The sequence below is a fragment of the Quercus robur genome, chromosome 8 (assembly GCF_932294415.1).
Source record: "Quercus robur chromosome 8, dhQueRobu3.1, whole genome shotgun sequence".
In the NCBI taxonomy this organism is placed as follows: domain Eukaryota; kingdom Viridiplantae; phylum Streptophyta; class Magnoliopsida; order Fagales; family Fagaceae; genus Quercus; species Quercus robur.
Window position 1 is genome coordinate 30,399,790 of NC_065541.1, and position 25,137 is coordinate 30,424,926.

At 34.6% G+C, this 25,137-nt stretch overlaps 2 protein-coding genes across 2 annotated transcripts; both read right to left on the reverse strand.

The window, feature by feature from the left end:
* Positions 1 to 239: 239 nt before the first annotated feature.
* LOC126696133 (GDSL esterase/lipase At3g48460-like) lies at positions 240 to 1,756 on the reverse strand. Its single transcript, XM_050392918.1, has 2 exons — positions 1,043 to 1,756; positions 240 to 746 (listed from the first exon to the last, which is right to left on the reverse strand). Exons 1-2 carry the CDS (start codon positions 1,754 to 1,756, stop codon positions 240 to 242), a joined length of 1,221 nt encoding a protein of 406 aa, XP_050248875.1.
* Positions 1,757 to 9,965: 8,209 nt separating this feature from the next.
* On the reverse strand, positions 9,966 to 23,889 carry LOC126696134 (GDSL esterase/lipase At3g48460-like). Its single transcript, XM_050392919.1, has 3 exons — positions 23,176 to 23,889; positions 22,747 to 22,878; positions 9,966 to 10,154 (listed from the first exon to the last, which is right to left on the reverse strand). Exons 1-3 carry the CDS (start codon positions 23,887 to 23,889, stop codon positions 9,966 to 9,968), a joined length of 1,035 nt encoding a protein of 344 aa, XP_050248876.1.
* Between the last annotated feature and the right edge of the window lie 1,248 nt (positions 23,890 to 25,137).

A 25,137-nucleotide genomic window follows, 5' to 3' on the forward strand; every position in this document is an offset into this window, starting at 1 on the left:
GGCCCTAAGTGTACAGTAAAAAGTGAAGTCCTGGTTCAAGACCCTAGGTACTTGTGTAACATTTAAATAATAACAATAATAAGGTAAAAAGACAGTAAACTATCTTGAAACAAGAAATATTATCCAGCTCTCTGAATGCCACCATTAGGAGCCTACTACTAATCTACCTCGCAACATTAGGCATTAGCCATCAGATATTTATTACTAAAAACAAAACTGGTAAGCCAATATCAGACATTTTAATATTGGCCTTTCTTCTTCTTAATCAGATCTGCAAATGATGGTGTACAAAAGCCTTGGTTGAAGAAGAGATCAGAGAGGTGTAAATGCATATTTTCAGTCAAGTGGACCCCGTCAAAGTTAATATGGGTGCTGGAGTTCTTGCAATTAGAGGTGCCAAAAGCTCCACAAGGGAGTTTTGGTTGATAGTTGAATGGTCCTCCCCCAGCACCACAACATGCCTTGAAGGGTTCTTCAAACTGGTACTGTGTGTGCTTTTCCAGTATTGTTTTGAATGCATTGTAGTAATCAATATATAGGATCATAGAATCTTTGTATTGGGTTTGAATTTCAACCAACCTCTTCTGGAGAAGATTGTTGTGACCCTTTATTACCAAGTTGGCACTCGCTGAACACCCATTTTGATCACGATCATTTGAGGGAGATGTTGCTAATTGCAATGGAAGGCACCCTATTGGTGGTAGCCCTTGAACCACAAGGAACTTTGCACCCTTGTCCAATAGCCCCTATCAAAAGAAAGCAAGCTTAATATGACCATTCCAACATTAACTTCACCATAACATTCATCCTTTCTCATATATGCAATGCACCATTTTGTGAAAAGAGTCTTGATCAAATGTTTAGATTGGAAGAACTCATTGAGACGTTTTTTTTCTCCCTTCTAACAAGCTAAGGCTATATGCTACATTCTTTCTTTTTTTGTAATATTATGCTTGTTGGAATAACAGTTAAATGATTAAATTCATCAATTTTTTTAATCAATTTAAGCTTTTGATATAAATGGTAGTTTATCAATGCTTACCAATGCAAGTGTGCAGATGTGATTAACAGCTTGCTCAGTGAATTGCTTATTGGCAATAGCAAGGCCAATGGAAGAGGCAAAAAGACGAGCATAGTCATTGCCACCAATCTGACCTATCCAAAAGAGAGCATTCCCAAGCTCTGATTTGCATGCAGCCTCATCTTTTCCCTGGCATTCTCTCTCCCCAACAAAGTTATGGAACCAATCAATTTGAGTTAAGATACTCTCTGGATTTGGTTTCCACATAAGGGGATTACTGAAATTGAAATGACTGAAGAGATTACTTGAAAGAGCCGTTGATCCGGCTACTGCAAAGTTTGCACCACCTGAGAAGTTTGCGGAAGAGCCTTTATAGGCTGACAAGTGGGGTATGTTGAGAGCTTCACATAGGAAATCAATGACTAAGCGGCCATTAGATAGTCGATAACCAGATAACTTTGAATTCTCTGATGAGCAATATGGGGACCAAGCGTGAGAGAATAAAGTGCTAATGAAGGATTTGAGATCACCCAAGTTGTGAGCATTTCCAGTGTCTGTGTCTGAATCGCCGAAAGCATAAACCTTATTGAAGCAACCTTTGAAATCAACTTTTGCTTGGGAAACAGCAGGAGGTGGCGTGCTTTCATGGCTCTTGTTGTGAGCATATGAAGGAGACAAGGATAACAAGAGGATGAAGCATGCAATTTGAAGAAACAAGTACTTGGAGTTTTCCATTTTGTGACTCAACAAAGGATCTTGTTTGTTTGTTTGATTGTAGGAACTAAATGGTAGAGCAAATGAGGTATTTATACTTGGCACCTCTCCCTTGTGGGATGGTAGCTCATTGAGGCATTGTATGAACCTCCCAACCTTTAGGAGAGCAAAGATGATCTTTGTTTTACTTGGTCATTATCCAATGTCACAAAACTTACAGTTTTGAGTCTTGTGGTGTAAATTTGATTCCCTATAAGCCTAACAATGGTTGGGAACTCAGCTGAAATGTTGTTTGCGGAACCGATCTCTCCTAGCCACGTTGTTGGAGATTTAGATCCTGATTTTTAGAAATTAACCAATTTTAAACCAACAAATTAGTTAACCAAATATTTTGCGAAGTTCAATTTATGGTTAACTAGCTCGTAACCTCATACATATGCATAAGATACATTTACAAATAAGCATAATTAAATGAGTATTAAAATTTTACCAAATGTATATAATATATATATATATATATATATATGTATATAATGTTTGTATATTTGAAAATATAAAATAGCTATTAGTAAAATAATTACAATTTGGTTTGAATTAGACGTAAAAAATCATTGAAATTGTTTTCCATGAAATTCTCAACTTTAATTTGTCTAACCACTATTTAATTTGTATAATAATAATAATTAATCAACGATGGTATTTTTTATGGTTTTTTAATTTTGATTCTATGGTTTTCTCATTTGATAACTCATTTAGCACAAAAAATTAAGAAAATTAAATTAGACTTGATTTTTGTAGTGTAGTAAATAGTTGCACCAAAATTAAGAAAATTGAATGGAACACATGACATAAAATTAGACTACTATTTGAGATCTAATTAGATTTATCTTAGCATTGATAAGTACAGACCAATATTGGTAAACAAATATAAGCAAAAAGTAAAAAAAATAAGCAAAATGGTTATGGAAAGAAAAGTTCAACATGGAAAAAACTCTTTAAAGGTTTACCACCAACCTCCAAGGAAACAGATCCACTAAATAGAATCAAATTTCTATAGTAGAATCATCCTTAATTCTATAGTTCCCCCCAATATCACATACAATTTTACCACATGGAACTCAAAAGCCACATACTTGTTTCTTGTAAACTCTATATAAACGAGTGATTCATCAAGAAGGGCATAAAATTTTAGAGATTGGATGAATTGATAGACCCAAATTGGATTTCTTTTAATCCATGATTCTTGATCGAACAATAGGTATCAAGACATGCGTTGTACTTATCCCAATCAAAAGATATGTATATTGAGATTTAAAAAACTTCTTTCTTCTTGAACTATGTATTGAGATTTCAAAAACAATTTTCTTCTTGTGTTGTTCTACGCATAAGTCTTGGATTTCAAAAACTCTCTAAAAAGTAAAACACACTTAATACCAACTTTATCTCATGGTTTGCTCACCTACAATCTATTGACCTAACACATGTTTCTACTCATGTAACAACTTTCACCAAACCTTTTTTTGTGGTGATAGAATATGAGATCTTTTTTTTTTTTTTTTTCAATCAAATTATCATTAATCTATGTTTATTTCCCCTTGTTTTTTCCACACACACACACACACACACACACATATATATATATATATATATATATATATATATATCTAAAAATAGAAGAGTAGCATTTGTTGTTGCTGAACACCATTTGCACCACCTCATCATCACATTAATCCCCACCAATTATTTTTTTTCTTATTTTTTTATTCCTACTTTTATGATATATATATATATATATATATATATATAAAGATTATTGACTTTACACATTCATCATGACCGGTTTTAACATTACACTAAATTTTGCCTTTACATATTCATCTACTTTAATTTTAAAATTATTTTTTATTCTTACACATTTCATATTACACCACATGGACTACTATAAAAGATATATGTGCCTTAAAAATCAATTGATTAAACTACTGGCACAACATTCTAACTCCTAGGTAGTTAAAATTTTTTTCTCCATTTATATTCCTTCTAAAAAAAAAAACTAAAAGGAAAAAAAAAAATCTATGCTCTTCTCTCTTTGTAATTTATTTCCCTCACAACTTTGAAACTGATGCCACTTCGTTTTAGAGGAGCAGAAGGAGAAGTAGAAGAAGAAGGAAGATGAGAGGATTGTGTTAAAGACATATTTTATGTAATTGGCTAATCCTTTGTCAAAATGCACTCCATTTGTAATTAGGTAGATCTAGGATGGGTCTAGGACTTCAAGAAACATGTTGTTCAAGTCAAATGTTAAAAATATTTAGATCTGACCAAGAAAAAAGTGAAGAAAAGCCGTTCAATAAATCTCGACAGCAATCTTGACAAAAAAACTCCTATCGAGGTTTATAGTCAAAACTCGACACAAGCTGTTTCTGTTGAGACTTACGAAATCAAAACTTCCAAATCTGATTTGCGGCCTAACTTGAAATATTTGTATAGGGTTTCTTTTCTCACAACCCTGGACATATATAAGGCTTATTTTAAAAGGCCGTCGTAGATACAGAAAGTGCCCTAGTTCATTATTCTTTTTGAAGAAGCTACTGCGTCTTTACACCAAAGGTTTTGTGACCAAGTAGCTTCCTGATCTTCATCGTTATTGAACTGAAGAACTTTGCAGCCAACAACCTCTTCAAGTTACTGGAGTTAGTCATGTACTGGGATTCGTGCATCAAGGGAAAGATTGTTGCTACAATACAAGTCTAATTGGGTATTGGGGTTTTGCCTTGGTGGTTTTCTCCATTCATAAACAAATTACTTGTGTCAAATTTATTTTTTGCTACATTTAGATAATTTGGTGATTTGTTTGTGCTACCATGCTATTGCACGAAATTTGATCTAATTAATTAATTTGGGTAATTAATTAATTAATTAATTAATTGCAAGGGGTCAATTCATTTTAACCCAACAGATTGTCTGTGGTCTTCACCTCGATAGGGCACCTTTTCTTTCTCCCACTATTTTTCCCCCAATTTTAATAGGTTAATTTGATATGCTTTGTTGTTTTTAATCACTTTTTTTTCCTGTTTTTTTTTTTTTTTTTTTTTTTTTTTTTTGGAGACAGTTTTTCAAAGCATAAATGCCCTAGAACCAATGAACCATCCGTAAATGAAAATTTACAATTTGTCTTTTATTTTCTACTTCCAATTTGTTTTGTGTTAGCTTTATTTTAGACGTATATTTCTTTTCGGGTTTTTAGGAAACATAAGTCTCTTCTCACGAAAACTTGCAAGTTGAGTGTCGATAACACTTGGATGCTTTGATGTGCTTCATTAATCTGTCCTGTGTGTGTTGCCTTTGTTGATATACACTTGTGCTTTGATAGATAAATGCTAGGCTTATGGATGATATGCGATGATTGAATGCTTTAGATGCTTGTTAGAGTGTGTGTTAGTTAGAATAACATGTCAAAAGGCCCTTCAATGAGATTAAGATTTGGAACACAATGAGTGGAGGCCGACCCACAGGTTGGGTGGGGTCGTGTGCCTAACACCCTCCCATCCCCATACTTAAATTCCGGACACGTGCTTTGGTAAAGATTAGTCCACCTACAAGGGCGCTATATTTATGGTTCCTAGACCTAATATAGATGGAGACTCTATTTACACCCTCCTCCATGATCCACCATAGGCCAAGGCATACTTTCCATGGTTTTTGGGGAAACACAAAAGCTTGTCATGGGGGCTTGCGTCCACAGTCATGAATTTTTTAGGGGGGAGGGTTTGTTTATGAGATGATTGATAAAATTCCTCAATGAAGGACTGGTACTAGAATATATATATATATATATATATATATATATATGTTAAAAAGGAGATGTAGATGTAGTTTCCTTTTCTTTCCCTCCTTCCTCTTGACTCATTTGTCTATTCATGACCAAAAGGGGGAAAGTATACTAAAGTGTTTCATCATTTCTATAAGACTCATGTGCACATTCTCAGGGGGAGAAATTCTATCTCGTGCACATTTGTACGGGGGGAAAGCCATAGGGGAGATGCATATACTATGGGGGATAAGACATTTTTTTTGAGAAAACCTTGTTTTATTTGTTTTACTTTATGCTTGGTTTCTCGTTGTTTATGGTACTTTGAGTTATGTTTAGTATCTATACTTTGCTGCTCTCATGGCATCATGCTTTTGTGTTGGATATGCATACATCCTTATGCTATTGTGCTTTATTGGTTGCACGTTTGGATGATCATTTTCTTTTTCATATGATCATTGTAGTCATTTCTATGACTGTTTTATGTTTAATCAAGTTGCTCATAGTTTTCACATCATGTTTACTTGATCGATATTTACTTGTTACATTATACTTGTCATTTTATCACTTGATTTACCTTAAGGGTCTAATGTGTTTTTTCCAAGTGTTTCAGGTTACAAGTATATAGTTCTAAGTTCATCATAGCTTCTAGATTTAGGTGTGAGTGAGTTTTGTCGTTGTTCCCTGAAAGCTCGAAAATGTGTTAAAAAACACAAGAGCTGTTTAGACCCCTAATTAAAAATTACAGCTAGATTGCTTTTACTTTAACTCATTTAAGTGTGGAAGCAAGAGTAAATAAAGCTCAATCAACCGATACTATTCTAGTGCATAAACATGAACAACAAACATAAAAGTAAAGCACAAGAGTAAGGGAAGAGAGAATGCAAATACAAAATAACACGCTGATGTGTTACTGAAGAGGAAACCGAAGTACTCGGCGTAAAACCTCTCTATCGCCCTCCAAGCGGTAATCAATCCACTAGACAATTAGTTGGGATACATGAGTTAGCAAGAGACCCTCCAACCGTAATCTACCCGCACATAAGCCTTCCAAGCTCCTACTCCAACAAGGCTTTTTGGAACCGTGTCCTGTCTAGCTTTCCGGATCCCGCAATACGCCCGATTGCATCTGCCAAACCTCACCTGCTTCTTTTGGCAATTCCCCAAAGCTTCCCAAGCTCTAAAACACTTTCTACACTCTGGTTAGGTGTGGATTGTGTTTGATTACAAATCTCCTCTCAAAGTATGACAATGGGAAAGGGAAGGAGAAGAGGCTACAATGATTTCTCACTAAGGATGGGTAGCTCTTTCTTTCTAAAAGATGGGTGTGTGTATTGTAGAAAACCTATCTAGGGTTTTCTATCTAAATGACCTCCTTTACATTTGTGGGAAATGAGGGTATATATAGTATGGGTGAAGGGTAAGAAAGTCACACATAAAAATCCTCTAGGCAGAATGTTTCGCGACCACCTCGTGAGAAGGCCTTACCCATGAGACACTCGCGAAAATGACAGTTTAGCACGACTCTTCAGCTTCCGGTCATATACTCTTCACATGCCCTTTTCGCAGGAACATGTTATGTGTGCTACAAAGCATGATGGAACATGATATGGACCAAGGTGTGGCATAGACACAAGAACATATTACGTGTGCTAAAAGGTCTAAAAAGACTTAACTAGCATGCGTGAATGTAAAAACATGTCGAGTGATCAAGTGTGTGCAGCAAAGGTGCATCTAGTGTGCATGTAAGTTGCATGACTAATGCAAGAGCAAGCACTCATGGGGCAAAGTATATAAAACACACAACCAATGATCAAAACATGATAAACATGAATAATTATGGTGATCTCCAAAATATGGTACTCATTGGAATCCAAAACAACAAGAAAATGCCATTTGGGCATTTTATCAAACACTTAGAGTGCACACACTACACATGTATGTTAAACAATGCATGAAAAGATGAAAATCTTGCCTAAATACATGTTATTTTTGCCACAAGGGGCCAACATCCAAAGCAAATTGTCATTTAAAACAAAGCCCAATAAAAAAGATTGACAAAAAATAAGTTTTCCAACTCCTATTTGAGAAAATCCCAATTATGAACATAAAACCCCCCCAAAAACATAATCTAAGGATTAAAATTAATGAAAAGAGTTAAAGATTACCTTATAGATGTTAATGGGATGAAAAACACTTGAATTTAGTTGGGTTTTGATGTAGAAACATTAAACAGGGGTTTGGGAGAGGATGGGAGATGTTTAAAACAAATGACCTACGAAATGCCCTTTAAAAGCTGATCCGAAAATTTTCGCTAGTTAGCTTCCTGCAAAAATTTTGCTGGTTTTTCGCTGGTAAGCCTTACTCACGAAACAGTCGCGAAACTCTCTGTCCAAAGTTGAAAAACTTGAGAATTGGACCATTTAACTCCCAGTTGAGCCTACACATGAAATAGGTTACGAAAACACCCAGAAAACATGTTTTTCACACAAAAACCAATTTGAAAAACTTTGAAAAACATGCGTGATACAAATCACTTCCAAAAACAAACAAAATGAACAAAAATCTTTTTGGTTTGATCCACATATGGTTGAGCACACACACATCACATTTGAACATGTACAATCACACAAATGAAATAGATATTCATTGAACAATAGACTTATGTATTATGTGTGTGTATCACGTGTGGAATAGTCCTTAGTCTAGAGTGAAACTTCAATGATCAATTAAATCAAGTCATACATGATTAGTACTAAGTCAAGTGAACTATCTCAATTATAGAAATGAGCATATATAACCTCCTACAAGAAAATGATTACAAATCTTAGAAGTTTTTCATTTGTGATAAGTCAAAAACGAATTGACCCCTTGTGATAGATTAATTAATTAATTAATTAGCCAAGTTTATTAATTAATCAAATTAACATGCAAACGTGTGGTAGCATAAACAAATCACCAATTAAACTAAGCATGCAGCGGAAAATAAATTGACACGGTGATTTGTTTACGAATAAGGAAAACTAACATGGGAAAAACCCTACTGGGTGATTTTAAGATCACCACTCTCGAAATTCCACTATTATCACAACAAGTGGTTACAAGTAAAGGAAACCCAGCACCTTATACCAACCTACAGTTGAACCCTTACCCCAATACCCAATTGGACATGTTCTATAGTGAAAATTTCTCCTTTTGATGCATGGCTCCCAGTACGTGACTAACTAATTGCACGGATCCCGGTACGTAACTTCAATCGCCAACTAAATAGGGTTGTTAGTTGCAAAGTTCTTCAGTTCATCCTAACGATGAAGATCAAGAAGATACTTGGTCACAAAACCCTATGGTGCACAAACACATCAACTTTTTCACAAGAATGATGAACTAGGGCAAATTTTGTGTCTCCGGTCACAAATTGTTTGAACAAATTTTGCTCAACACTTCTGCAACTTGTGAACACTTTGACGGCCCTTAAAATAATCCTTTTATATGTCTAAGATTGCGAGAAAAGAAAGCCCAAACACATAAACATAAATTGAAGTCAAAACAAAACTAAAATTATGTTTTTCATGAACCTCGACAGATACCCTGTCTGTCGAGACGCTATCGAGCCACGAGGCTAAACAGCTCTTTTAAGCTTGATAGATGGCTAGCTGTCGAGCTTTAATGGTAGGCACTTTTCAGCTTGAATCTTGGACAGACTTGTATGGCTTCAACACTTAATCTTGAAACAAAGTTTCTTGAAGTATTAAACACATCCTAGTTCTACACAAATACAAGTAAAGTGCGTTTTGTCAAAGAATTAGCCAATTACATAAAATAGTGACATATGTTCCTAATAAGTGAATCACATATGTCCTAACAATCTCCCCCTTTAGCAATCCGTGACAAAACAACAACAAACAAATGAACATATAAGAGAAGTCATAAATCACTTAACTCATATTCACTTGGTGAATACAATAAAATCTATCTTAACACAAACTCTTGAAAAACTTTGCAAGAAGAGAGTTTATGGCAAGTAGACTTTGACAACTTATATTTCTGAAACACTTTAAACAAAGCTCATTAAGGCATCTTTGTGTGAAACAGAAATAATAGATTGCATACAAGCAATAAGAACCATGTGTATAAAGAAAGAAAAGAAACAACATATGCAAGGATAGGTAAAACAACGTACATCAATATATAAAGAATATAAGTACAATGTATGTTAATAATGGTCACAAGGCCTAAGGTACAAGAATAAATGTATCTAAACCAGAGAAAAGAAAAATATACAAGTAATCCTCACTACACCCTCAATATGCACTCTCCCCCTAACAAAAATTTCCTATGCTAACCCTCCCCCTAAGTATGGCTACTCTCATAACCAAAACTACTCCCCCTTTTTGTCACGAGTGACAAATGGTAAGAGTGTCAAGTAGACATCTCGTCATCGCTGGGTGAGCTAGCATTGCCATCATCCTCATCATCAGAATCAGCATCATCATCATCATTAGCATCATCAGCATCACTCTTATCCGCAGGGGCCACAAGAGTGGAAGGCATGGTATAACCACCCATCTTAGCCTGGCGTCGAGCAATGCGTCCAACACTAGTGTTCACCTAACACAACTCATCACTGAGAGTGTCGAGGTGAGCATCCATGTGCTGAAGTTATGTTATGATGTCCTCTAGAGTCACTCCACTCATAGAAGAGGAGGGAGTGGATGTGGATGGAGCAGAAGGAGTGGGAGGAGCTGCCATACTAGACCGCCTTGATCGAAACTATGCCTCGCTCTATTTAACGATAGCGTAGTCAATGGCACACATAACAAGGAAGTGGTTGGAAGAGGGAAAAGGAACAGAAAAATGGCATAAAATCTACGTGATAGCCAAAGGGAAAATGAGCTTATCATAGGTAGCCGTATCCCTATACACATCTATAAGAGAAATAACGAAATGTGTTGGAAAATCTATAGTAAGGTGCTCTAACAAAGAAAGCAAAAATCGAGCATGAGGCTCTGTGATAGAGTTATAGTGAGAGAGTGGGTGCAAAACAAAACTCATCACCATGTTTATGAATCTAGGACCTTTAGCAAAGGCCTTACATGGTGTAAACTGATGATCACCCTAATCAGAAGGGCACTCACAGAAAGTGGAAATCATCTCATCTTTGGACACAGTCCTCAGACGCTCACAACCGGGGTAATCAAGATGCTCTACCCTCGAAACACGGACCACCTCGGATACCAACTCTGGCGTGACAACAATGTGCGTACCTCGAATGCGAGTATGAAAGAGAGGTATTGAAGAATCAATTCCATGTATGTTGGAGTAAAATTCCTGGATCAGCACTGAAGGACATGTGATCGGAACGTCACACAGTGACTCCCAATCCCGACTGTGAATGACATTGGGTAGATCAGTGTCAACGAAGTCTGCTAAAATGACATGGCATTCCGAATGAACATCTCGTCGAGAAAAGTTCTCCGAGAAGTCCTTTCGGGCATCCTCATCATGGAATCGAATAGAAAAGGGGTAGGATAAGAAGATGAAGTGGAGGCCCCAGAACGCATAGGGTTCTAGGACAAAGCAGACTTACGTTTTGGTGCCATTGATGCACTAACGTAAACAAGAGAGAGAGGGGAAAGAAAGAGACAATTAGAAAAAGCTCCAAATAGTTCAAATATATAGAAATATATTGAATGTAAGGTATGTATGCATGAAAATGCATGAGCATGTGACGTGCAAAGTAAAAAGCATCATGGGCTTAGCCCAATCCAAACCTACCAGCACACAATCAGTTTAACATATATAACACGCATCTAAATGCATGAAAATATAGTTATAATGCATGTGTGATGCAATGCATGAGGTTAAAAGATCATTTAAACAAAAACCCATCCCAAAATTTCAATAAAAACTTAACAATTTTGAAAAACCCCAAAACCTAGGACTAAATGCATGAAATGCATGAATAATGAGAGAAAAAGAGATCATACCAAGTGATTTGAAGTAAGGAAAGGCTGAAAATCACATGGGTTGAAGGTTTTGAGAGAAAAGAGAGTGTTTGGGAGGTGAATAGGCGTAGATAGATTGAGAGAGATTGAGAAAATGAGGATCGGATCGCACCGAAACCTATTTATAGATGTTCAGTAATTATCGACAAATAGAGGTGTCGAGAGGTATCGAGACAGGTGTCGAGAAGTATCGAGACAAGTGTCGAGATAGGTGTCGAGGAAACAAGGCGTAGACAGATGAAGCTATCGAGGAGCTATCGAGGGACAATTCAACAAAAGCTAAAAAAAAGCTAGATCGATCCACCAACTGTCGAGATAGCTATCAAGATTGCGATAAGAAATAGCTTAAGATCTCAACAGATAGGCCAGGTGTTGAGGAGGTGTCGAGGTTGCTTAAAAACAACTTTTCAAGAAGCGAAAAACACAGATATGAATGCAATCAAGCATGCAACTCAACCAATGATCCAATCAACATTTTAAACTCTCAAAAACATTTCTCAACAAAAATTTTAAGCACAGAGATCCCAAAACACACATACACACTAAACAAGTCTAACCAATTTTATATTTCAAAAACAAGTTAGGACAGTTTAGTGAGCATACATAAACACATGTGAACCTTGTGATGGTCAAATCACATTGTACCTGCACATATATCAAGAGTAGCAAAGATTATTGCGTGTTGTGTGTGAAAAATATCGCAAGATTGCATAAGTGTATACATGTTATGAAGATTTGAGATATGAGAAAATCACTTTTAACTCACACAGAATCATAACTATTTGATGGGGACTATCACCTTCGAGGTACATCCTATAACTCCCACATCTCCTAGAATACACACTTGCAATCATATTTAAAGCATTTTGATTTTTTTGCTTTTTATTTTTCTTTGCATATTTTTCTTTTTAAGCAAATCATGCATGGGCATATAAGAGAGAGAAAAGAAATACCCAATGATGTTAAGCATTTGACATTCCAATTCTGCTATGCCGAAGCACACAAATGTCATTTCATGATTGGCAGGCAATAGTGGTGTGATGGCTATTTATGCCTTTCTCTTAGGATTTTCTAGTCCTTCCGTCAAAAAGAGTGATATGAGTGTTAAGTACAAGAGATCACTTAACCTTACTCAACACAAACACGAGCCACAAAGCTCACTTGCTTAGTTGTGCATAGAGATGCTTATCTAAGCTACAAAATATACAAAGTTTAGAAAACTTTGTTTCAATGGCCATCCAAGGTACATAAGTACCAATGTACACATAACACACACTGATTTTATAGTTTTCTGATTTTTCAATTTTTTATTTTTATTTATATATGAAAAAAAAAATAAACAAAATTGAAAACAAACAAAAAAATGTTAAAAAAAGCAAAGCATAAAACTAGACCGACTCAAAATTTGAAAGCAAAAACACAAGTAATGCAGACATAAAAACAAGAAGGGAGAAAGAGAAAAGTGATAGAATTAATTAATTTTTCCTGAAAAATCCTGAATTATCCAGAAAAGAGATAAAAATCATAGACTAAGGATGGAAACACGTCTAGATGCAAGGATCGGATAAAAAAACCCTAGAAGGAGAGTCCAAAACGCACTTGAACACGAAAGTGTGTTCAGCATCCAAATGCACCATTCAGCACTTTTGGAGTGCTGAATGACACTTTAAATGGGCCGAATTTCCTCCTTTTGGGCTTTGGCCCAACGGCCTTCGGCTGACGATAAGGCACACATTTTTCGATCTTTTCGCATAAGGATGAGTCACGATTCGCATTCTACACTTCGAGGCTATTTTTTAGAGTTTTCTAGCCCCCAATAAATAGATGCTGGATCTCATAACTCAACACCTTTTTTTCTACACTCTGAGAGGCATACATTTTGAGGCACTCAAATTGCGGATATTTGTTGATCCTCTCTAATATTTGTTGATCCTCTATATTTTCTCTTACGTTAAAGACGTTCTAGACGCTCTAGCATTAAGAATTTTTTTTTTTTTTTTTTTTTTTTTTTTTTTTTTTTTTTTTTTAAGTAGGGTATTTTAGGTTTCAAAGATAATTGAACAAATTTCTTTGAACCCTAAAATATTCCCTCAAGAAGAGGAGAACGTCAGTGCAAGAGGTGGTTCTTTCTTTACCTTTTTTTTCTATTTCTTTTATTTTGATGAAGCATGTGTAAATCTTCTTTTAGTTTAATTTTTAAATGCTCTTACCATGTATTGTCAATATATTTTTGTTGAAACATGTTCTTGATGTTTTTATTGTCACGATCTTCTTTTTTTTTTTTTTCAATAATCTGCTTGTCATTATATCTTTTTCAAAATCAAAAATTGGTTTGCATCTTCATTTGTTGTGAACCTGAAAAAAAAAATAAAAAAAATTGATTTGCATCTTCATTAGATGTGAATTTGAATTTTTTTTTCTAATAAAAACTTATTTGCATCTTCCTTAGATGCAAATCTAAATTTTTTCAAGATAAAAACTGATTTACATCTTCCTTAGATGTAGATATTAGTTTTTCAAAAATAAAACTTATTTGCATCTTCCTTAGATGCAGATTTGAATTTTTTCAAAACAAAAACTGATTTGCATCTTCCTTAGATGCAGACTTCCTTTTTTTATTTCAAAATCTGCTATGTTTAAAAAAGTTCAGATTTGTATCGAAGGAAGATACAAATCAATTTTAATGTAAAAAAAATTCAAATTTGCATCTAAGGAAGATGTAGATCTTAATTTTTCAAAACAAAAACTTATTTGCATCTTCCTTAGATGCAAATTTGAATTTTTTTTTTTACATTAAAACTAATTTGTATCTTCCTTAGATACAAATTTGAACTTTTTTAAACATAGTAGATTTTGAAATAAAAAAAGGAAGTCATAAGTAGTGATGTTTTGTTTGTTTGATTCATAAGTAATGTTGTTCTGATTATTTTGTTTAATGCATGTAGAGTAGATTTATTTCATGAGTGTAGTCTTCTTCTAAAAAGATTTTTATTTTTTATTTTTCAGATCTGATTTTTTAAAGGTTTTCTACAAATCCAAAATTTTTATTCCAAACATATCTGATTTTTTTTCATACAAACCAAAAACCAATTTTTTTAGTTCTCAAAAATAGATATGATATTTTTAAACCAAAAGGCTTTGTTTTATTTAATAAACTCAGATCTGACTTCTTCACCAAAAACTTTTTTTTTTACATATACATAAACAGATCTAATTTTTTTTTTTTTTTTTTTTTTTTTTTTTTTTTTTTTTTTTTTATGACAAGGCAGATCTGAATTTTCTCAAAAGAAAAGGATGCATTCATAAATAGACTTATGTGACTTAGTTTAGTTATATGTCTCATGTATGGAACATATCATTCATATCATGCATAAAGGGTTACATTGGTCATGAGAGTCTAGAAGGCTAGACTCTGTCTGGGTGGAATGGGTGTCTAACACATTCTCATTTTGTAACCTAACCTCCGAATTTAGTGTCTTTGGATAGGTAGACCTAGGCTTTATCTTTGTTTTTTGTTTTTTGTTTTTGTTTTTTTTTTTGGGTAGATTGTAACTAGGACCCAAAACCATGTAATACTCAATTTATTAAGTTTGTATTTTTATTCAATCAATGAGTATAGAACAATTCAGTCATATAATTTGTATTTAATTTTTTCTTATTTTTTTGTATAAAAAATAAGTGGCGACTCCACACCACTTACTCAAAAAGAGAGGTGTCTTGAAAAAGCACCCAAAATCTCTTTTTGAGAACACCCAAATTTCCCCGGTCTCTCACATACCCCTTGGCTTCTCCCAATCAAGAAGCGAAAGTTTATTCATAGCAAATTGGAAGATGATGGAGATAATTATTATAAGAGTAGTGCAATTGAAACACATGGCAACTTCGTTGACAGCATGTGCATGGATAACATTGAAGTACTTGATCAATGCTAGCAACAGATTTGCATGGCCCTTGGTCCATATATTTGCAAAGTTTGCACTATGGACTTCCTAACCCAGGATGATGCCCGTGCTCGCATATGTGATATACACCATGTTCGCAGCAGCAATCATCATGTGATTGAATCTATGCTTCCCATTGCCTCCGCTACTGAGAATTGCAAAAAATTAGAGTTCAATTTGAATGAATTACCTGTGGAGGAGGTTGAGTGGGATATCTAATTCTGGTGTTGTTTGATCATTCATAGTTTCCCAAAGATGATTCTTTTAGTTAGTTATTAAACATTAGTATGTAGTGCCATTCACAAGTACTCTTTTGTTAGTTTGGTAACTAACAAAAGACTTGTTAATGATAATAGTAATATTTCAGTCAATAGATTTTTGTTTTGTTGCATGATGCAGGGAGAGGAGTAATTGTTCATGTTAATGATAACAAGCCCAATTCTAATCAATGCTGAATCCTACTTGGTGTACAAGCATAGTAATCCTCATTTTACTTGTACAACATATCATGTAACCATGGTTTAATTTGTTGTATTCAAGGTTAGTCTAGATTTTATTCTCTTATAAATATCTTACATTGGTTTCATTTTAATAAAACAATTGTAATACAATATTACTTGGACGTTTGAGGTTTTTTTTTTTTTTTTTTTTTTGGGGGGGGGGGGGGGGGGGTGGGGTGGGGGGGACAAATTAATCCTAAGAATTCCCACCATCATCAAGGATTTTTCATAACAATTTCATTAAACGTACTCCCAAATTAATTTTAAGCTCTACAGATAATTACAAGAACCACTGGCCACAAAAATAATTACATGTAAATAACTTTTCCCAATAGAGATAAATGTTATCACCACTATTAGATTCAAAAGAGTGAGTCAAGTCTCCTCTAGGATGTACAACACCTAAGGATCACTATCTCAAAAGTCTAACCTCCATCAATAGTTGTCAACTATTTCTAGCAACAAAAACATGTCTAAAAATAATTGTTGCCCACTCTAAAAAAGGTTGGTAAAAGAATGGGATAAGATAGAGCTAGTAAGTCGCATAATTAATGAGTGTAAACATCCCATTTCATTTCGACCTTTTACCAAAGGTCCTTGACTCCAATGACGAGAAATTAGGTCGCTACCAACATGATTAGAGCCATGTGTGGAACTTAAGGAACCAAGCCTAAACCCAAGTGTGGCACAAAAACAAAGCCAAAAAGCCTATTTTTGGCCTAGTCTCCTCGAGGCTTACAAAATGTGTGTAGGTGGGGTTTAAGATGCGAAGTACGCACCCTATTTTTGGTGTACACATCTTCTAGATAGAAGCCTCAAATCAGTACATTTTCCTTTTTGGTGAGATCCTAGGTAAGCTTGCTTGATCAACTAGCTAACTAAACATCCCACCAAAACCTAGACCCCCGTACCCCTACAAATACACCCATTTTCATCATCCAAAGAGTCAAGAGATTTTTTTTTGCTTATTGAAACTCTGTCAAAATACCATTAGAAAATTAAGTTCTTGATTTTAATGTTAGAAGGGCAGAATTAGTGAGTTACGGTTGATCTTCTAAACATTCAATTGTTAGAAGGTAATCTCTCACTCACTAGGATTCCAACTTTCAATTGAGTCACATCTAAGTTGTTGTCTTAGCCATCTTTAGGGTTCATCCAAAACACCCTAAGTCGAGTCATTCCAAGTCTTTGATCCGCATACAAAGCTATGGTAGTTGATTTTAGTTGAGGGGCCGGTCATCAACATCACTGCAAGTGTTGTAAGGTGGAGATATGGATCTTTTCCATGATCCATATTTGCCCCCTTGATTTTGTTTATATTTATGTTGTTTCTTTTGTGTTTTAATTCATTAACATCATGATGTTTGAAGTACAATAGCATGTTGTATGATCTTTGCTTATTTTGTTTTTTGCAATTTTGTTTAGAATTTGGAATTTGTTTGAGGGTGCATACACATGAAATGATTGGCATATGCATCCTTATCCCTGTGTACGTAGGTTTTAGGTGGCTAGGGTTCTTGTTTTGGTTCTTTAGCTAGGAATCCATTTGAAGCTTAGGTGTGTGCGCTTGTAGAATGATGAGTACACATCTTTCTTACAACATATGCAAGCCTGGGCAGAACGTAGATTTTCTTTCATTTTTTTTTTTTTTGGTTTTATTTGTAATTAATGTTGCAAGTTTATTTTCTTTCCTTATTAATTTTGTCTGTTTTTAATTGCATATTGTCTTCCTTGTCTCTTATCTATCCTTTCTTTCTTCAACTCATGCAATAAAACCCAAAAAATACTTTTAAGACTTTTCTTTTCGTTCCTTTATTAATTAAGCTTTAAAATATTTATTTGCCTTTCTCATCTCTCTTTAATTCTAGAATTTAACTTCATAAGGCAATTAAAAGAGTCAAAGATAAATCATGGAAGACATCTAATCATAAATGGTAAAGAAATTTCCTAAAAGCTTCAAGTCAATAATTATTTAAAATTCAAATCTTTTTGGAAATCAATCAATTGTTCAAGATAAGGAATGTCTTCACCAAATAAAAAAGTAGAAAAAGGTATTGAAGAGCAAAAACAGTAGTTTTTGTGCAACATGCAATACGGGACATGCGATACTAAAAACCTAATACCAAGACACAAACCTCAACAGCAAGAGTTAAACATGTGAATAAAAACTCAAAACTCCAAAAAAATTTCAAACATCAAAAGTTGAACATTATGTTAGAACCTGTTGAGTATATTGTCAATGCCTCGCGGCAGTTGACCACCCTACGCGGCGATGCTCGTGCCCCTATGCCGGAGGGTTGAGCTTGGTTGCTGTGAAAGGAGGGTAAAAACCTCTAGTGTGTGACTAAATTGAGTAAATTTTAACCTATTATTACCAAAGGTAAGTGAAGTCATCACCAATTATTGGGTTTTTTCTAAGGTGTGATTGGTCACCATACTCTATTTGATTTTATTACAAATCCCAAGCTAAGAAAAATGCCATTTTTCCTAATCTAATATAGATGGATAGAAAATCTTGATTTTTGAGTTTGGAAGTCTGGTAACGTGTAGAGAAGGTGTTAGGCATTCCATAACATCTATCCTGAGACAATCCTTTATTTTGGTAAAATCTTTAGTTTTAGACATAGGCAGTTAAAAGCAGACTATTGGCCTTAGCTCTCGGAGCTTTAAAAGAATTGGGTTTTAAGGTTTGATTTTGGAAAGGGGTGTGACCTTTGTCAATGCTTTGCTAGTACATTTGGAATTGATGCCAAAATTTCATGACGAAAATCTGGCGACATTTTGCCTTAGGTGCATCATAACACACAAAACACTATTCTCTCCAAGCTTTCGCTGTGAGAGTATGGCAAGAAAGATGGCCCATTTTTACAATGAAATTTCGGCAAAGTTTCGCGTTTGGTGCGCTATGGCGCAATGGCAGGGTTTCGTACCTGTGTATACAGTTTGCATTAGTATGTTCATACTATGGCTGTAGACACCACATTTTGTACCCCTTACGACTCGCACCCCCATTCCCCAATGATGGTAAAATTCTAAAGCCCAAGGTTGGTTGAGGGCCCAATCAGACTTAAATTGACTTAAGGAAGGCTTTTATGGAAACTATAACTCTTTTTATGAGCTAAATAATCTATTTTTGGAAAATAAAGGCCATGGAAACCGTAGGGCATGTGTATGCGGACACGCGTATGCGTATGCATGCTCCAAACCTATGTATGCAAGCTTCATGCATGCGTACACATACATGAGCATGCATACGCAAGCTAAGATTCCAGAAACTATGAAAGGCAAGTTTTTCTGCATTAAAGCTGAGATTTTGAATGAATCCCACATCGTATGGGAGTCATTCCAAACCCCATTTTCTCAATATAAAAAGCTATACATGGCGACTTTTCAAAACACATAGAAAATTCTAAGGGAAAACCTAAAATTCACTAGAAATAGTGAATCAAAGAGGGACTTTTTCACAAAACATCCTCAAATCAATTTTCTTCTGATTGATACATTTTCTAGTCTTGATTTTCAAGTTTTGAAATTTATTAATCAATTTTGTTTGATTGTGAATAGATTTGACTAAGGGGAGTGGTCAAAATCATGCCAAACAGCTTTTGTTTTTGAAGCACTAAGCTTTCTTTTTCATTTCTTTGCTTTTTCTTCATTTAATCTTTTTGTTTTCCTTATTTTTCTTGTTTATTTATGTTTTAATATGTCTACTTAGCTTAGGTTTTCTTTGTTTTATCGTTTAAAGAAAGTTAGGTGATTTGTTGACAAATGGTGAAACCCTTTCGCAAGACAAAAAGCCCATCGGGTGATTTTCAGGTCACCACTTCCAAGAATCTTACCACCACCCTAGACTATCCAAAAATACCAATCTACAGTTGAACTTTTACTCCAATACCCAATTGGACTTAATCATGTAAAGACATCTTCCCTTTTTTCATGAATCCTAGTATGTGACTCACTTCTTTGCACGAATGCGACAACTTCACATAAAAACACCAATAACATCTTCAATGTTTGGTGCAAGAGATTTTGCTTGGTTACAAAACCCAAAGGCGCACAATAGACGTAACAAGATCTCCTTCTTCCATAGGAGGAGTTTGGGGTTTCTATAAGAAAACCTTATGGAGATTTCTAGGATTAAGGTTTTCTTTCTCCCTACCTCCCTATTTATATAGGAGCTTAATGGGCCTTTTAATGAGTTCTCCTATTTCTGTTAGGTTTACACAAACTTTGGGCCCCCATAATCCTATTAGGATTATACAAACCCATAAACAAATAGACTTTTAGAATAAAACGTTGCTTGCTATATCCTGAAATCCATTAGCTAGATAGATCGAGACGTATCGAGTTTCATTAAATCTCGATAGATTGACAGATATTGCAAAGGTATTGGGACCTACAAATTCAATATTTCTTGAGTAGTTCCTGAGCAATCTTTGTCTTCAATGAAACCACTTGTCACGATAATCTTGAACTCACTTAGATCTACCCAATTACAAGTAATGTGCGTTTTGTCATAGGATATGCCAATACATAAAAAAAAAAAAAAAAAAAAAAAAAAAAAAAAAAAAGACCCTAACAAATTTTATCTCTAACCATTGATATTGAACCCTTCTTTTACATAGTTATTTTTTTGTGAAATTTTAATATGTAGAACAAGCTACTTTTTTGGGGGGGGGGGGGGGGGGGGGGGGGGGGGGGGCGGCGCACATTATCCCATTAGATTATAAAATCTACCAAATTTGAAACTATCTATGATTGGTGTAGATTTTGGAGCCTAGATATGTCTTCTCCAGCTATCACTTCAACCCAAAGATGTTTGCAAAAGCTTTGCAAGAGATTCATTATGTTGTCTTGCTCTGAGTTCCCCACCCTCAGTTCGTCATCTCCTCCCTTCAATTGTAACATTCTCTGGATGCTTTTTTTTTTTTTTTAATAACATATTGGTAAGTAATCTCAGTAAGTACAAAAGAAATTACAGTCTCCTGTCTAGAACCGACTCTACCCAATTAGTATCAGATGCAATTGCCTAAGGGCCCCATATGGAACAAGTCCCCAAATTTGAACCAATAAGTATATTTTCTTCTCAATAAGAATATTAATTAAGGCCAAAAAATAAATCAATGCATCAAATTATATTTCTTATTAAAAATAAAAAATAAAAGCCTTTCGTGGGAGTAGAATTGGTTATCTCTCATATATATCAAAGAAAAAACAAGGGGAAAAAAACTCTTGGTGATTAGTGCTCTTGAAATTTCAATCTTTATGTGGGAGTTTAAGAGTGTATCACTTAAGTCTCTCATATTGCACAAACAAAAAAAATCTCTCTCTCTCAATAACTAAACAAAGCAAAACTAAAGACTAAAATAAAAAAGGCCCAAACAAATCAAACTTAAACCTTAGAGTTTTATACTCATTGCTAGAAACTTTGTCATTCTCTCCATTAAAATTCTTTGCAGTGGCTTGAAATTTGCTGTGCTTCAAATCTTTTCTCCCTTCAAGTTTAACTTTAAGCTCTCGCTCCATTTCTTTTTTCTCGTTGAGCTATTAAAATTTTGTTTTATCATGGAAGTGGAAAGAGACAAAGAAGAGACAGAGCATAACACTGCCACCCACTCACCCTTTTATTTCTAGTCTTTTATTATTATTTCTATTGTCTTCATAAACTTATCACATAGCAACTGAGAAAGTTAGCCACATGATGTACAGGTCTTTTGCTTTATAACTTATAAGTTATCACACATATTGCTAATTTGATGTATATCACATCAATCCATTTTTTGTTAGTGATATTAATTTATTGAATAATGTAATAAATTAATTTTTAATTGTGCAAGTTTAGATTATAAAGCAGTCGCAATATTAGTATATTTGCAAGTTTGCTATTGGTAAACTTGGTTTTATTATTCCATGCTTAAGATTTTTTTTTTTAGTTAAATTATAATTTTCTATTATGAATTATGTTTTATTTATTTATAAGTACTTGCTCATTATAAATGTCCACATATGAAAAATTTTTAAAAAAATTGAAAAAGAAATCCAATCTAAAAAAGTATGTATGGATAAATTTGTTACTAATATTTAGATATGAAAAATGCCCTATTTAAAATCATCGCCTCAGGCCATGAAAGCTGATGATCCGGCCCTAAGTGTACAGTAAAAAGTGAAGTTCTGGTTCAAGACTCTAGGTACTTGTGTAACATTTAAATATAACAATAATAAGGTAAAAAGACAGTAAACTATCTTGAAACAAGAAATATTATCCGGCTCTCTGAATGCCACCATTAGGAGCCTACTACTAATCTACCTCGCAACATTAGGCATCAGCCATCAGATATTTATTACTAAAAACAAAACTGGTAAGCCAATATTAGACATTTTAATATTGGCCTTTCTTCTTCTTAATTAGATCTGCAAATGATGGTGTACAAAAGCCTTGGTTGAAGAAGAGATCAGAGAGGTGTAAATGCATATTTTCAGTCAAGTGGACCCCGTCAAAGTTAATATGGGTGCTGGAGTTCTTGCAATTAGAGGTGCCAAAAGCTCCACAAGGGAGTTTTGGTTGATAGTTGAATGGTCCTCCCCCAGATCCACAACATGCCTTGAAGGGTTCGTCAAACTGGTACTGCATGTGCTTTTCCAATATTGTTTTGAATGCATTGTAGTAATCAATATATAGGATCATAGAATCTTTGTATTGGGTTTGAATTTCAACCAACCTCTTCTGGAGAAGATTGTTGTGACCCTTTATTACCAAGTTGGCACTCGCTGAACACCCATTTTGATCACGATCATTTGAGGGAGATGTTGCTAATTGCAATGGAAGGCACCCTATTGGTGGTAGCCCTTGAACCACAAGGAACTTTGCACCCTTGTCCAATAGCCCCTATCAAAAGAAAGCAAGCTCAATATGACCATTCCAACATTAACTTCACCATAACATTCATCCTTTCTCATATATGCAATGCACTATTTTGTGAAAAGAGTCTTGATCAAATGTTTAGATTGGAAGAACTCATTGAGACGTTTTTTTTTTCCCCTTCTAACAAGCTAAGGCTATATGCTACATTCTTTCTTTTTTTGTAATATTATGCTTGTTGGAATAACAGTTAAATGATTAAATTCATCAATTTTTTTAATCAATTTAAGCTTTTGATATAAATGGTAGTTTATCAATGCTTACCAATGCAAGTGTGCAGATGTGATTAACAGCTTGCTCAGTGAATTGCTTATTGGCAATAGCAAGGCCAATGGAAGAGGCAAAAAGACGAGCATAGTCATTGCCACCAATCTGACCTATCCAAAAGAGAGCATTCCCAAGCTCTGATTTGCATGTAGCCTCATCTTTTCCCTGGCATTCTCTCTCCCCAACAAAGTTATGGAACCAATCAATTTGAGTTAAGATACTCTCTGGATTTGGTTTCCACATAAGGGGATTACTGAAATTGAAATGACTGAAGAGATTACTTGAAAGAGCCGTTGATCCGGCTACTGCAAAGTTTGCACCACCTGAGAAGTTTGCGGAAGAGCCTTTATAGGCTGACAAGTGGGGTATGTTGAGAGCTTCACATAGGAAGTCAATGACTAAGCGGCCATTAGATAGTCGATAACCAGATAACTTTGAATTCTCTGATGAGCAATATGGGGACCAAGCATGAGAGAATAAAGTGCCAATGAAGGATTTGAGATCACCCAAGTTGTGAGCATTTCCAGTGTCTGTGTCTGAATCGCCGAAAGCATAAACCTTATTGAAGCAACCTTTGAAATCAACTTTTGCTTGGGAACCAGTAGGAGGTGGCGTGCTTTCATGGCTCTTGTTGTGAGCATATGAAGGAGACAAGGATAACAAGAGGATGAAGCATGCAATTTGAAGAAACAAGTACTTGGAGTTTTCCATTTTGTGACTCAACAAAGGATCTTGTTTGTTTGTTTGATTGTAGGAACTAAATGGTAGAGCAAATGAGGTATTTATACTTGGCACCTCTCCCTTGTGGGATGGTAGCTCATTGAGGCATTGTATGAACCTCCCAACCTTTAGGAGAGCAAAGATGATCTTTGTTTTACTTGGTCATTATCCAATGTCACAAAACTTACAGTTTTGAGTCTTGTGGTGTAAATTTGATTCCCTATGAGCCTAACAATGCTTGGGAACTCAGCTGAATTGTTGTTTGCGGAACCGATCTCTCCTAGCCACGTTGTTGGAGATTTAGATCCTGATTTTTAGAAATTAACCAATTTTAAACCAACAAATTAGTTAACCAAATATTTTGCGAAGTTCAATTTATGGTTAACTATCTCGTAACCTCATACATATGCATAAGATACATTTACAAATAAGCATAATTAAATGAGTATTAAAATTTTACCAAATGTATATAATATATATATATATATATGTATATAATGTTTGTATATTTGAAAATATAAAATAGCTATTAGTAAAATAATTACAATTTTGTTTGAATTAGACGTAAAAAATCATTGAAATTGTTATCCATGAAATTCTCAACTTTAATTTGTCTAACCACCATTTAATTTGTATAATAATAATAATTAATCAACGATGGTATTTTTTATGGTTTTTTAATTTTGATTCTATGGTTTTCTCATTTGATAACTCATTTAGCACAAAAAATTAAGAAAATTAAATTAGACTTGATTTTTGTAGTGTAGTAAATAGTTGCACCAAAATTAAGAAAATTGAATGGAACACATGACATAAAATTAGACTACTATTTGAGATCTAATTAGATTTATCTTAGCTTTGATAAGTACGAACCAATATTGGTAAACAAATATATGCAAAAAGTAAAAAAAAAATAAGCAAAATGGATATGGAAAGAAAAGTTCAACATGGAAAAAACTCTTTAAAGGTTTACCACCAACCTCCAAGGAAACAGATCCACTAAATAGAATCAAAGTTCTATAGTAGAGTCATCCTTAATTCTATAGTTCCCCCCAATACCACATACAATTTTACAACATGGAACTCAAAAGCCAAAGACTTGTTTCTTGTAAACTCTATATAAACGAGTGATTCATCAAGTAGGACATAAAATTTTAGAGATTGGATGAATTGATAGACCCGAATTGGATTTCTTTTTATCCATGATTCTTGATCAAACAATAGGTATCAAGACATGCA